General features: G+C 39.9%; 1 protein-coding gene across 6 annotated transcripts in view; it reads left to right on the top strand.

Moving 5' to 3' along the window:
- The first annotated feature begins 365 nt into the window (after window positions 1–365).
- The window catches only part of PCDH7 (protocadherin 7), a 393,242-nt gene continuing 379,099 nt past the window's right edge, over window positions 366–14,508 (top strand). For 5 of the 6 annotated variants that reach the window (XM_046656041.1, XM_046656040.1, XM_046656039.1 and 2 more), the window contains exon 1: window positions 366–3,557. In XM_046656041.1, coding sequence (XP_046511997.1) covers window positions 378–3,557 — 3,180 coding nt within the window. In that variant the 5' untranslated portion in view covers window positions 366–377. Of the gene's footprint in view, window positions 3,558–9,705; window positions 10,171–14,508 lie in introns of those variants that run through there. The other variant, XM_046656044.1, reaches the window with a different exon arrangement.

Raw genomic sequence — 14,508 nt, 5'->3', positions numbered from 1 at the left:
GCCAGGAGCCCGGGATCCTCCGCCCGCTGCGGGGATGACTCTGGGGGGGCGCCGAGCCCGCGGCGCGCAGTGTCCCGTGAACTGTGAGTACTGCGACTGAACGGCGGCCGGCGAGCGGGCGATTAGCACCCATTGCATGAATTATGAAACAATAACTTTCGGAAGAAGCAGGAGGAAAAAAAAAAAGAAGGATCTATCGCTGGTTTCCCTTTGCCGACTCTGCACGCTGCTCTTGCCCCCTCCCACCTCTCCCTATCGCTTCTTCCTTTCCCGGAGAGGGGAGAGGAGTGGGAGGAGGGCAGGCGGCCGGCCCCGGAGGAGGGGGGCGCCGAGGGGGCTGTGATTAGAAGGAGCAATAGCAGCAGCAGCAAGAGAAGATGCTGAGGATGCGGACCATGGGATGGGCGCGCGGCTGGTGCCTGGGCTGCTGTCTCCTCTTGCCGCTGTCGCTCAGCCTGGCGGCCGCCAAGCAACTCCTCCGGTACCGACTGGCCGAGGAGGGCCCAGCAGACGTTCGCATCGGCAACGTCGCCTCCGACTTAGGCATCGTGACCGGCTCGGGTGAGGTGACTTTCAGCCTCGAGTCGGGCTCCGAGTACCTGAAGATCGACAACCTCACGGGCGAGCTGAGCACGAGCGAGCGGCGCATCGACCGCGAGAAGCTGCCCCAGTGTCAGATGATCTTCGACGAGAACGAGTGCTTCCTGGACTTCGAGGTGTCGGTGATCGGGCCCTCGCAGAGCTGGGTGGACCTGTTCGAGGGTCGGGTCATCGTGCTCGACATCAACGACAACACGCCCACCTTCCCGTCGCCGGTGCTCACGCTCACGGTGGAGGAGAACCGGCCGGTGGGCACACTCTACCTGCTGCCCACAGCCACCGACCGTGACTTCGGCCGCAACGGCATCGAGCGCTACGAGCTGCTCCAGGAGCCCGGGGGCGGCGGCGGCGGCGGCGGCGGCGAGGGCCGGCGCGCCGGGGCTGCCGACAGCGCCCCCTACCCCGGGGGCGGCGGGAACGGCGCGAGCGGCGGCGGCCCCGGGGGTTCCAAGAGGCGGCTGGACGCGCCAGAGGGCGGTGGCGGGGCGAACCCCGGGGGCCGCAGCAGCGTGTTCGAACTGCAGGTGGCCGACACCCCGGATGGCGAGAAGCAGCCGCAGCTGATCGTGAAGGGGGCGCTGGACCGCGAGCAGCGCGACTCCTATGAGCTGACCCTGCGGGTGCGCGACGGGGGCGACCCGCCTCGCTCCTCTCAGGCTATCCTGCGGGTGCTCATCACCGACGTGAACGACAACAGCCCCCGCTTCGAGAAGAGCGTGTACGAGGCGGACCTGGCCGAGAACAGCGCCCCTGGGACCCCCATCCTGCAGCTGCGTGCCGCCGACTTGGACGTGGGGGTCAACGGGCAGATCGAGTACGTGTTCGGGGCGGCTACCGAGTCAGTGCGGCGGCTGCTGCGCCTCGACGAGACGTCAGGCTGGCTCAGTGTCCTGCACCGTATCGACCGCGAGGAGGTGAACCAGCTGCGCTTCACGGTCATGGCCCGCGATCGCGGGCAGCCCCCCAAGACCGACAAGGCCACCGTGGTCCTCAACATCAAGGACGAGAACGACAACGTGCCATCCATTGAAATCCGCAAGATCGGGCGTATCCCGCTCAAGGATGGGGTGGCCAACGTGGCCGAGGACGTTCTGGTCGACACTCCCATCGCCCTGGTGCAGGTGTCAGACCGAGACCAAGGCGAGAACGGGGTGGTCACCTGCACCGTGGTGGGCGACGTGCCCTTCCAGCTCAAGCCAGCCAGCGACACAGAGGGCGACCAGAACAAGAAAAAGTACTTCCTGCACACCTCGGCCCCTCTGGACTATGAGACCACCCGGGAGTTCAACGTGGTCATAGTGGCAGTGGACTCGGGCAGCCCCAGCCTCTCCAGCAACAACTCTCTGGTTGTGAAGGTGGGAGACACTAACGACAACCCTCCCGTCTTTGGCCAGTCAGTGGTGGAGGTTTACTTTCCCGAGAACAACATTCCTGGCGAAAGGGTGGCCACTGTGCTGGCGACAGACGCTGACAGCGGGAAGAATGCGGAGATTGCCTACTCGCTGGAGTCCTCTGTAATGGGGATCTTTGCCATTGATCCCGATTCTGGGGACATCCTCGTCAATACGGTGCTGGACCGCGAGCAGACTGACAGGTATGAGTTTAAAGTTAATGCCAAAGACAAAGGCATCCCTGTGCTGCAGGGCAGCACCACGGTGATTGTGCAGGTGGCTGACAAGAATGACAATGACCCTAAGTTTATGCAGGACGTCTTTACCTTTTATGTGAAAGAGAACTTGCAGCCCAACAGCCCGGTGGGGATGGTGACGGTGATGGATGCTGACAAGGGGCGCAATGCGGAGATGAGCCTGTACATAGAGGAGAACAGTAACATTTTTTCTATTGAAAATGACACAGGGACCATTTACTCCACGATGTCTTTTGACCGGGAACATCAGACCACATATACATTCAGAGTCAAGGCTGTGGACGGGGGAGATCCTCCCAGATCTGCCACAGCCACAGTCTCTCTCTTTGTGATGGATGAGAATGACAATGCTCCTACAGTTACCCTTCCCAGAAACATTTCCTACACTTTACTGCCACCTTCAAGTAATGTCAGGACAGTAGTAGCTACAGTGTTGGCAACAGACAGTGATGATGGCATCAATGCAGACCTTAACTACAGCATTGTGGGAGGGAATCCCTTCAAGCTGTTTGAGATTGATTCCACCAGTGGTGTGGTTTCCTTAGTGGGAAAACTCACCCATAAGCATTATGGCTTGCACAGGTTGGTGGTGCAAGTGAATGACAGTGGGCAGCCTTCCCAGTCCACCACGACTCTGGTGCATGTGTTTGTCAATGAAAGTGTTTCTAATGCAACTGTGATTGACTCTCAGATAGCTAGAAGTTTGCACACCCCACTCACCCAGGATATAGCTGGTGACCCAAGCTACGAAATTAGCAAACAGAGACTCAGTATTGTCATTGGGGTTGTTGCTGGAATTATGACAGTGATTCTAATCATCTTAATTGTGGTGATGGCAAGGTACTGCCGGTCCAAAAATAAAAATGGCTACGAAGCTGGCAAAAAAGATCACGAAGACTTTTTTACACCCCAACAGCATGACAAATCTAAAAAGCCTAAAAAGGACAAGAAAAACAAAAAATCTAAGCAGCCCCTCTACAGCAGCATTGTCACTGTAGAAGCTTCTAAACCAAATGGACAGAGGTATGATAGTGTCAATGAGAAGCTGTCAGACAGCCCGAGCATGGGGCGATACCGATCGGTTAACGGTGGGCCTGGCAGTCCTGACCTGGCCAGGCATTACAAATCTAGTTCCCCATTGCCTACTGTCCAGCTTCACCCCCAATCACCAACTGCAGGAAAAAAACACCAGGCCGTACAAGATCTACCACCAGCCAACACATTTGTGGGAGCAGGAGACAACATTTCAATTGGATCAGATCACTGCTCTGAGTACAGCTGTCAAACCAATAACAAGTACAGCAAACAGGTAAGATGCATCCCAAATATATTTAATATCCTAGGAGGGCTACTAACTAGGAGACAGAGCATCTTCTATAAAGTTTTGTCTTCTCACTTTTAAAGCTATTATTTGAAAAGTTAATAGCAGGAATTTAGTGTTAATTCATACACCATTAATTTAATAGAGGCCATCTACACAAGGTGCACCACTGTATTTTGCAAGTTAGATCAATGTTTACTAAACTACGAGAGAAAATATTCAAAGTAGGCGTTGTTTTGCACTTCTCTTTGTATTTGACAGCCCTAATTCATCCTACATTTTCTGTTTCCAGAATAAATATGTATATATTGTTTGGATGGTTACCTTTAACTTGAAATTATTTTCTTTTGTGGCTACTAAGTGGATAATTGTATACAGAGAGGAAATTTCTAAGTTACTGTGGTATCTGTGCAAATTGGACACTATAAAACTTTTAACTATGTTATATATTACGCAGGATTTTGCAGATAAGCAAACACTGATTCATGCAAATGTAGTACCGTGTATGAGATATTGAAATATTGACTACTTTGACAAAAATGCTGGTTTAAAAATATTTGTGATATGCAAATTTATGCAAAACTACATTTTTAATACTTCGCTATCTCTAAGAATTTGGCTTCTATGAGGATATGAAATCGTCTTCTGCATTTTTTGTGTTTGGTATTAAGAGTTTATAAACAAAAGTATATTGCATGAACCATTCATTATTTAAGCTAAGCAACAAAAATGTTCATGCTTAATGCACTGTGTGCAAGAGTATTTTGGTATCCATTGTGATATACTGAGAATATAAAGGTTATATGGAATATTTGACATAGTTGTTTCTTGTTGAAATGTGGAAATAGTAAAAAGAAAATGGTGTATTTTGAAGTCAACTGCAGAAAATATAAAATTTATTTTTGAAAGTTTTGCTTGTGTGTGATATATGTAATACTCACAAAGTCTACTTTTCCATCCACCAAAGTTGTGCATACAACAAAAAAAACCTTTTGGAAACTGCTGTGTCTAATACTATAGCAATTCCACTAATAACTCTAGTAAATTACATATTTCTTACCTCCAGAGCTCATCTAAAGAAACACATTTATGTCAAGTAACATTGAAGAATTGTTTTTGTATTAAGTGTGCTTTGCATGTGGAATGTGTGATCTGAGAAGAATTAAGGCAAAGGAAAAAGTTATTTTATAGCCTCATTAAAGATGTTATTGGTGGGCTCATTAGAGATATTATAGGAAAGATATTAATTCCTTATTGCCTTCATAATTTTAAAAATTATTTTCCTCAAGAAATATTTTCTATATATTGTACTTTACTTCAGCTATTTGTATAAGAAGAAACAGACTTAACATGCTTTTATATCCAATACTCAAAACAGTCCACTAGAACACGGGTTTGAACTACATTGTACTAAATGGCTTTTGTAAATGTGTCTTTTGATGCCCGTGAGCCTGAGTTATTGATTTCTGCTAAACTGAAATTTGACTAGTGGAGAGTTTGTATCTGTTGTGTTATTGCTTTACCTGAGGTTAGAAGCTGACTTTTGTTTTGTTTTTGGTGCTTTTATCAGTTTTGTAAACAAGGATGATTCCAGCTAAAATAACAGCACTTTTATAAGGTTACTTATAAACATCCACAAATAAATTGAGATCTGTAGAAATTTCCCTAAAAAATGGTGATTTGTAATGCAAAAGCATGGGAAAAGAGAGTTCTGCAAAATATTTACTTCTCAGCTGTCATCCTAATGGGACTTTTTGTCCTGTGGCTGAATGGCATTTGCATTCTAAATTGTGTAATCTTAAAATTTTGAGTGGACATATCAAGTGGTAGATTTATAGATATTTTATACAATCACCTCATATGTTCTGTGCTGACACTTAGGCTTTATTTGGCTCATCAAATGGTGTTAGCTCTGTATTCTTGAATATTTAAAACAGCCAATATCAAAAGTGTTGTGGCATCCTGCTTAAAAGGCAAAGTGATATGCTTATAAATAAACTAATGTATGGTGTTGGTCTCTTAACCGAGCAAAGAAATCCATATATCGGAAGAGAAAACCTACAAAGCCATTGGAATAAATCATGCAGTTTACCAAAAGTGACTTTGGAAAACTTGTATGTCGTTGGATATTCAAAAGATGTATAAGGTTTTAACCACAATAAATAGCTGCCCTAAAATGAAATAAAGGTGAATGAAACACATTCCCCTTAATGTAATCAGTAATAGTAACTGATACCCTTCATCTCCTCAATATTGCTGTCAGGGCACAAGGGATCCATTTACAAAGTTACATTTGGTTTAGACATCTAAGATAATAAACAGGATCTTTTTTGTTCTGATTTTTTTGTACCATAAGTAGATGATTTTCTATGTTTATTTAAAAAAAGATATTACCTTTAGTTTTTCCATACTGTCAAAATATATTTTTTTAAATTAAACCTGTCCAAAAAACCCCACAAAAAACCAACCCACGTGGTTTTGTTATAATTTATTCCCTTTGATACTGAATTTGTCTAAGGAAAACCTGCGGGTTGCCTTCTTTTAATTCCTTATGGTAGGGATTAATTAAAAATTTGAGATTTCATCTGACATAAAGCCCCTTCATTTTATTTATAATTTTTCTGAATTGCCTTGTCATAGTTCTTTATCTGGGATATAATGGAAGTGATGTCTATTACAGTGTCTTGCCTTCATGAGAATTAGACATTTTAAAATGTTGCTGCTAAGTCCTGTTAATGGTTACATTATAACAATTAAACAGCTTTGTAGAAATAAAAGTTTGTAAATAATGCTCCCCCCTACACACACATATGCCTCATTTTGGTTTGTTTTCATAGGCTCTAGAGACATTCAGATCAAGCTTCTATATTACTTTTTGGCAGAATCTAGAAGATGTGTGTTGCAGAGTTGCTGGAATTATTTCTGAAATCCACACATTAGGAAAACTGATGACGTAACCCTGGTTTTCTTAGTTCAGATCTTTGCAGTTCAGTGAAAAGGCTTTGCACTCAACTAAATAATGTGTCTAGTCGAGCAAAATGTGGATCCTTGACAGCATTATTGAGAGTATGTCCACCTTTCCATTTCATTCTTCTTTGCTTGGTAAACCTGCTATTGGTGGTTGTTCAAGTTTCGTGACCTAGAAGTACAGTTGTGCTTTTGATTTGTAAAGTAAAGGCAGAAGTATCCTATTTTTCTATTTATTTTTAAATCTCCAGCGTTTTATGATGTGTTAACTATTTTTCAGTTTTCTTTAAAAAATTAGTATAATTCTGAAAGATTAATAGGCAATATAAAACTATAGTTACCACTTCGCTTATTATTTTCAAGTCCTGTTGAGTTTATCTTTGCTATGCTCTTATTTAGATAATGTACTCGCAAGTAAAAATTTTATTGTATTTAGTAAATGGAAAGTAAGGTACTTTATTTTTGGCAAGAGTATAGAGAATACAGCTTGAATAAACATTAATTTAAAAATCCATTTGTAGCTGATCCTGAAATACTCAAGAAAAATTCATATTAACTCTGGTGAGTTTCCCTTGTGTAAGGAACTGCTGAATGTAGTCTGAATAATGACCTCTTTAATTGATCAAATTGTGTTCAATATATTCATTACATACTTAGTGAAAAATATGGCAGAAATTATTTTTTTAAATTACTTCAATTCTGGAAGCAAATGGATGACTTGCCATCATCTATTAGAGTTCTAGGCGCTGAGAAAACGAAATATCAATTTATTTGTGAATGTATATTACACCATACATATTATAGTGGAAATGCATCTACATGGTGATGCCAACCACAGCTTCCAGTTTTAGTTTTATAAGCATAGTTTCTATAATATGATTCTCCTGTCTATAACCAAGAAGACTTTCCAGAGGCACAATGAATCTGCATATTGTGGGATTTCTGTTAAATTTGGCCTGATAGCATAGGGAAGAGGCTAATAGCTGATGAAAGTTAGACTAGGTCTTTAGTCAGGAGGAATCTACTAAAGCAGCATTACCTGGATCTCTGGATAGTTATGAAACAAGGAAAGGGTCATCCACTGATTTGATTTGCAATGAATATGCAAGTTTTTATGGAAGTCCAGGTATGACAGTTTGAACCTTATCCCACACTTACCCTAAGTCGATTAATGATTTAAGACTTAAGACCACAAAGTCCATATAAAGATTTTAAGTAAATCATGCAGCAGGATGAATATAGTGAAATCATTTTTTCTTTTTATCTTCCTGTGTCATATGTGGAAAAGTGTGCACATGGTCTATATTGCAAAGTAACTTTCTCTCTTTCCACATGCACACAAACGCATGGTGATGTTTTGATAGAAACCAACTATGGTGCCATTAGACTTCTGTTTCATTGTGATGTTCATACATAGATATGTGGAAAACATTTGAACTTTAAACATATACAAAACTGAAATAAAATATATTGTAATCAGCTGCTTAATGTCTGGATCTAAAATCACTAGAGTCATCACATTTTAGAATTAAAAGATACCAACTAAACCAGTCCCCTCATTTTATATAATTTTAGAGGCAACTGAGGCCTAGTTTGAAAAAGTAATTTGCTTGCGATCACAAGATTACAGGGATATAATGTGGACAAGAGTCCAAGGCATAGAATGCGGAGTCCAAAGTTTTTTATTTATCATGCTGCCTTAGAAAAAAAGTGAATTTCTGCAGCCTTCTCTGTATATATTTCAACAGTGATAGAAATCTGTGGAGATGTATTTATGTAAGTATAACTATATTTTGGCTATGAAGAATGACATTTTTACGATAGAATATAATTCTGCTTTGGGCTCTAGTTTTTATCTGTAAAATTACTGGGGAAATTGTAATTCAAATTTTATAGATTTTGAAAGAAATTAATATTTCTTTCCCCCTTATGGAAGATAGCAGTTGATGACATACATTAAGGTGACTTAACATGGTTTAGAATGTATATTCAACAAGTTAATTGACAGAATTTTTAATTTTAGCAGAACAGTAACAAGAGATGTAAGCTTCTATCCAGCATTTACTATTTCCTCAGTAACAACCTATTTTAATGGAGATTAATAAAAGCTTTCTATAAATTATGTATGAAACTTTCTTTGCATTCTAATTGGGATAGTCTTTTATCTTTTCCATCAGTATTGATGATATTTTTGGCTTCTACGCTTCTTTGCAGGTGCCCTTTACCTTAGTAGCATCCCTAACACACAATTGTGAACTAATTTTTCCTCTAAATTTGTTTTCTAGCAAGTTTTTAGAAGCATTTGACAGTTTGTTATTTTCCAGTTGGATTGCTTCCTTGTTAGGCAGTTAACCAATCTAGTGTATTAGATTCTAAATTTACATATTGATAACATAGAAATGATTGAGCTTATTAATTTCAAAAATGAAATCTGAACTATTTTTAAAACTAAATATAGTGTGACAGAACCATTGCTTTGCCATAGCCACCAATGCTATAAGACGTTTTAACGTTATTTCTTTTCCTGGGGGAGGGTGGTGGGGGGGGGTTATGGAGGAAATTTAGTATAATAATTGTTTAGAGCTTTATGCTTAAGCTGTATATAACCAATTTCTAGACTCTAGTCAGGCTTCCCATCCATTTATTTACTATGACTCTCTAGAAATAGTAAGATCTGTTCATATATATCTTGAGTCAGCTTTGCTTTTCTTTCGTATTTATTTTAAAAGCCCTTAGAATCTTTTCTAAAGCAGGGACTGTTTCGGAACATTACACAGTGCTTTATTTAGCATTAGTGTTGTGGGAGAATTCACATTCCAAGAAGAATTGAGCTGAAACCACTCAAACTAATCTTAATTATCACTTCTGGTGAATTAATGTTTGAAAGGCGAAATAAAGGTTTATTTTCAGGACTTTAGTGATGTTTGTATTGAACTCTAATGCTGTGTACAAACAAAAAACTGTTAAACCTTCTGAGAAGGATTCGCCTGACAAGTTAACTTTTTTTTTCCCTGAGCATATTTATTATTTACAAACACATAATTTGCAAATAAAAATTCTCTGCTCCAAAACCTCTACCCCAGCATTCCGATTGGGAATAAGATATTGGGGAAAATTTCTCATCGCATTTTTTTTGTACCTGCATAAATCTTTATTTTCCTTCTTTCAGATGCGTCTACATCCATACATTACTGTGTTTGGCTGAATTCCACTCTAATATGATGCTCCATTATGCACCATACTCTGATGACCTTGCTACTCCGAAAGCTGCTGGAGCCTGCCCTTGGCCGTGGGGTGTCAGCCAATCACTGCTTGTTCCACTTGTGCATTTGATTTTCAAGTTTTTTTTCTCATTTAAGGAAAAATAGTATTGAAATAAATAAACATATAAAAGAAACAGTATTAATAAAGAAATGTGCTACTAATGGATGTCTAAGTCACCAGGAATTCTATTCTCGAAGAGGTGGTTAGCGGAAATCAGTAGTGAAGCCTATAAAAAACCCCAAAAGCATATGTCAAAAATAATTTTAAGACTCTGGCTTTGTGTGAACCGAGGAAAACTGGGTCTAGTAAGTCTTTGTCTATAATACGTTCAATACCAACTTCGAATAAAATCCTAAATTCATCAATATTTTTAAAGTTGTTGTGTAATCACACCTTTTTTTCTACGCCAATGAGATAGTTCTGTTAAAGGACAGTGTCTCGTGCTCATTTCTGTGTGTGTTTCTAAATGCCACAGTGTGTGTTTGTGTGTTGTCTCACACATGTGTATGCAAGGGTCTTGAATAACATTTATAAAAAATATTGCCTATGAAACAAATTTGAAAGATTAATTTTGTATTTCCAATGGAAAGATTTTTCCTTAATCTTGAAATACTGACTAAAGAATTTTCAAGTTGTTTTTGGTTAAATTCCTTACGAAAAGTTAGAACCTTTCAGTTAGATTTACTGACGTCACTTTGGTCACTTTCAGAAAGAATATGTGGCTCCTGTTTTTGTGAGCTACATTTATCTGAAGGCTATTCTAGTTGGTGTCAGATAACGTAAATTCAAGCAGCTTCGGAGAATTTAGCCTGTTACATATTGTTGCGAGAGCAAGTGGCCGATTTTAGTTGTATAAGTAATAGTCTAGGTAAGTCAGGGAATCCTCTGGACGGTCCCACTAACTCTCTTTGTTTGTACATTTACATCTCTATTTGTTATGTCGTATGTGTTTGTATGCCTAAATATAAGTGTTCCATGTGTAAATTTTGATAACTTCTGAATACATTTATGGCATCATCTGCCCTATTGAAATTTTCCCGAGTTTTGAAATACTAAGAATGTCAAATTCTTGAGATTTCTTTTGGTGAATCATTGCCAATATAAAAGCCTTTTAAGAAAAATAGCTAAATATTTGAACAACATTAAAATGTGGAATGATAGGAAATACACTGTAACCCACGTGAACCTCTAACGTATATATTTTTGGCTTTTTATTCTATTGCCTGTTATTTAATTTTGCAAAAAAGAAAATTTTCAGACACATCACTGAGGCTATAGTGAAATTTATGAATAAAACCTAATTATCCTCAACTTCTTATTTTGTTTTGAGCACAGGAAACAGTGTAAGAAGCTGGTGGAAAAAACTCTTACCATTTGCTGCTTCTTGGAAATGTCATGTTTCTTCATTCAAGTAGCAAACTTTCTTAAATATATTTAAACAGTGAATCTGGTAACAAATCATCAATGGAACTACAAATTATAGAGGGGAAGAAGTCCAGAATTTTGGGATAATCTAATGTGTAACCGCAGAGAGGGAATATTTATGAATACTTTCACAAAGAAGAACATTCTAAGGCAGCGTTTTGCAAACTTAGGTTGCAACACACTATTGGGATATGAATCAGTTTGTGAGTCTTCACCACAATTAGAAAGATATGAAATAAAGCAGAAACATTCCGAGTTCATCACTCATATAGTAAGAGTAAATATTGTCTTGTGCAATCCAAGTTTCAGTTGTGTTTGTGTGCATGTGTGTGTTCCTGTTCATGGTTACTATGTAAAAAATTTGTGACTGGAAGCAGTTGAAAAGGGTTGAGAACCACCACTTTAGACTGTTAGAGTGGCAAACTATCGCTGTTTATGATGATGATTAGAAAAATGTAATAAATCAAAACAAAAAACTTACCAACACTCCCAAGGATTTTAGTGTACTGTTAAGCTGAATCAGAATGATGGACAGCATGCTATTACAGCAGCATTTATCAACAGCAACAAGCTTTTGAGAAGCCTATTATCATTCCCTTGCCTTTTTTTTCCAGTCTTTGAACATGTCGCCATTGGTGTCTATCCCTACACAGACTTCCCTTCTGCCCCACCCTTCTCCTCCCAACTGTTATTCCACCTCAGGTCTCCTGACCAATCTCTTTTTTGGTTACTGGAATTTACCATTTAGGGAGGTGCCTGTGGACAGATGGAGACAGACGCAGAACAAATTACCCATTGTCCCATATATTTTAATGTTTGGAGGTTTTGTTTTATACAAGGCAATAATTCAGTCTCCATTACAAAATCTAAAGAGGAATATGAGAATGCTAGTGATAGATAAAGTTTAGGTAAAGTTTCGTCTTTTAACACATCTAATGTCAGCACTGGCCCTGGGTATACAAAAAATAATAAGATAAAGTCTTTGTTCTCATGAAATTAATATATTACAAGAACGATTATAGAGCAGAACAATGATAGATTATATTTGCATCATGCTTCTTAAGCTTCAAAGTGTTGAATGCATGTTTTCTCATTGGTTCCTTAGAGTAATCTGTGAGGAAAAGTGTCATTATTATTTCTGAGGTGAGGAAACCGAAGTAATGAGCAGCCTTTTTCATGCCTCTGATGGAACTGACTTAAGAACTTTAAAAAGTCTGTGGAGAAATATCCTGTCAGAATTCAAGCATATCGAAAGAATTAGGGGGAAGTTGTGAAATTTATGCTTTTGAATATAGTATATTTTCAGACTTATCTGGGGAGAATCTTCCCAAAAGAATTCCTTAGAACGGGCCCAGTTTTTCAAACATTTTCCAGTCACAAACTGCACTTCATACTACCAAAAAAAAATAGTGCTGTGAGTATAATTTAGAGATCTAATTAATTAACCTGATTTGTAAACAGCAACTCTATATGTGATTTAAAACAAAAAGAACCTGTCAAGAATTACGTAACTCACTTTAACCCTAACTTTATTCTTGAGGTCATCTCTAGAAAAACTATCAAGTTCCTTAGGAAGTGATTCCAGTTTGAAATATCTCTCTGAGAATAATTTTCTGTCTGTAACTTTTCTTCAATATGTGTGATTTTTTTAATCCATTCATTTTATAGAGAATTTATTGATTTGCTGTATCTTTAATAAATGGTACAAGGCTTTGGGGTGTAATTAAAAAGATGGCTAGAACAAGGCCCTTATATTCATAGATAGGAAAAATCATATAAATAAGGCAAAGGATATGTGAAACTCAGAGGGACTGCCCCCAAATTTGTCTTGTCCATCATAGTATTCCCAGTGCCTATTAGAGTGCCCAGCATATAAGAGACACTTATAAATATTTGTTGAATAAACAAACAAAGGGCCTGTGCCCTGGTGGTAGGTAGCCTGAAGTTCCATCTACATTGGATCACTGAACTATGGTGTGGCCACTTTTATATCAGACTCTGAGAGCATGCTAATTGTGATTTTCTTTCCCTGCTGGGAGGATGTCTCCATGATAAAAGACTACCTACTGTGTTGGCTCCAGTCCCTGTCTTCTCTGTGTGGTGTATGACTCTTGTTTCAGTAGCAAATGAGCAATTCTCTGATTTCCTCTCCTTTCTTCTCCTTGGTGGTATTGTAAACACCAAACCCTTAAAAAAAGATTAAACTAAAGGAAATATTTAAGGCAAGTAAGGGAGGTATTGGTCGCACCGTAGACTTGTGATATATTGTGAGGGGGTATGAAAAAGACCGTGCAAACATATGGGTTTTCAGTACTTTTCTGGAGATCCTTATCTGTGGGAAAAATAGATACATGTATGCCCAAACACATGCATGAGCCTCTGTATGTGTTAATTTATATATTCTTGAGGATATTATTCATTCACTGTGCAACCCATGCTCACTGGTAGGGGATATGTTTCCATTTTCATTCTGACTGCCCATGGTGAGCAGTCATTTTTAAAGGTGAGAGCTTGCTTTGTCTATCTGTAAAGAGAAACGTGTACTTGGTTTACGAAGGAAAGAGGTCCAGAGAGGGAATATGTCCTTACTTTGGAATGGTGGACAGTGCGGTGGGAGCTGAAAAATGGCTTGAAACTCAAAAGCGTTCCTGAGGACGCTGAATGTTCCAAGAAGCATCTCTTTTAAATTGCAAATAACCTCTGAAGGAGTTCAGTTCAGTCTTTGGCACACCTTGGTGTAATTGTTTTAAGCAGATAACTAGGTCAGCACCTCACAAAGATCCATAGACCTGAAGAAGTGGGGATTTTGACTAGGGCCTTGAGGAAGGATGAGCAGCCTTCAGGAGCTTGGAAAACTGAGAACTCTGTTAAGGCACCAAGTGTCTTGAACCCCAGCTAGGAGTGGGGAGGTAGGGTGAGATTATATCAGAAAAGGATATTCAGGCCTGACAAAGGCACATGTTTGTGACTTTGAACTTTGGTCCAGGGCCCTGGTGACCATAAGGATGCAACTAAATGTCATGGCTTAATATGATCGATTGCAAGATTAATGTCAAAAAGTAGTGAACATCCACTTCCTCCCACTTGGACCAGGTGTTTTGTTTTGGTTTGGTTTTGATTTTCAGTCTAGAATATCAGGTCCAAGTGCTCTGTTTCCATTCATTTTCTGTTCCCATACTTTTGGGAGAAAGAGAGAACAAAGGAGTAAAAAAGAAGGAAGAGCATACAATCACCGCATGGCAATGTACTCCCCTTCTCCCTACTATTATTAGACTACTGTAAT

This window comes from Equus quagga, chromosome 3, assembly GCF_021613505.1.
Source record: "Equus quagga isolate Etosha38 chromosome 3, UCLA_HA_Equagga_1.0, whole genome shotgun sequence".
NCBI lineage: Eukaryota > Metazoa > Chordata > Mammalia > Perissodactyla > Equidae > Equus > Equus quagga.
Note: the sequence above shows the minus strand (reverse complement) of the source record. Positions and strands in the feature narration are given on the sequence as shown.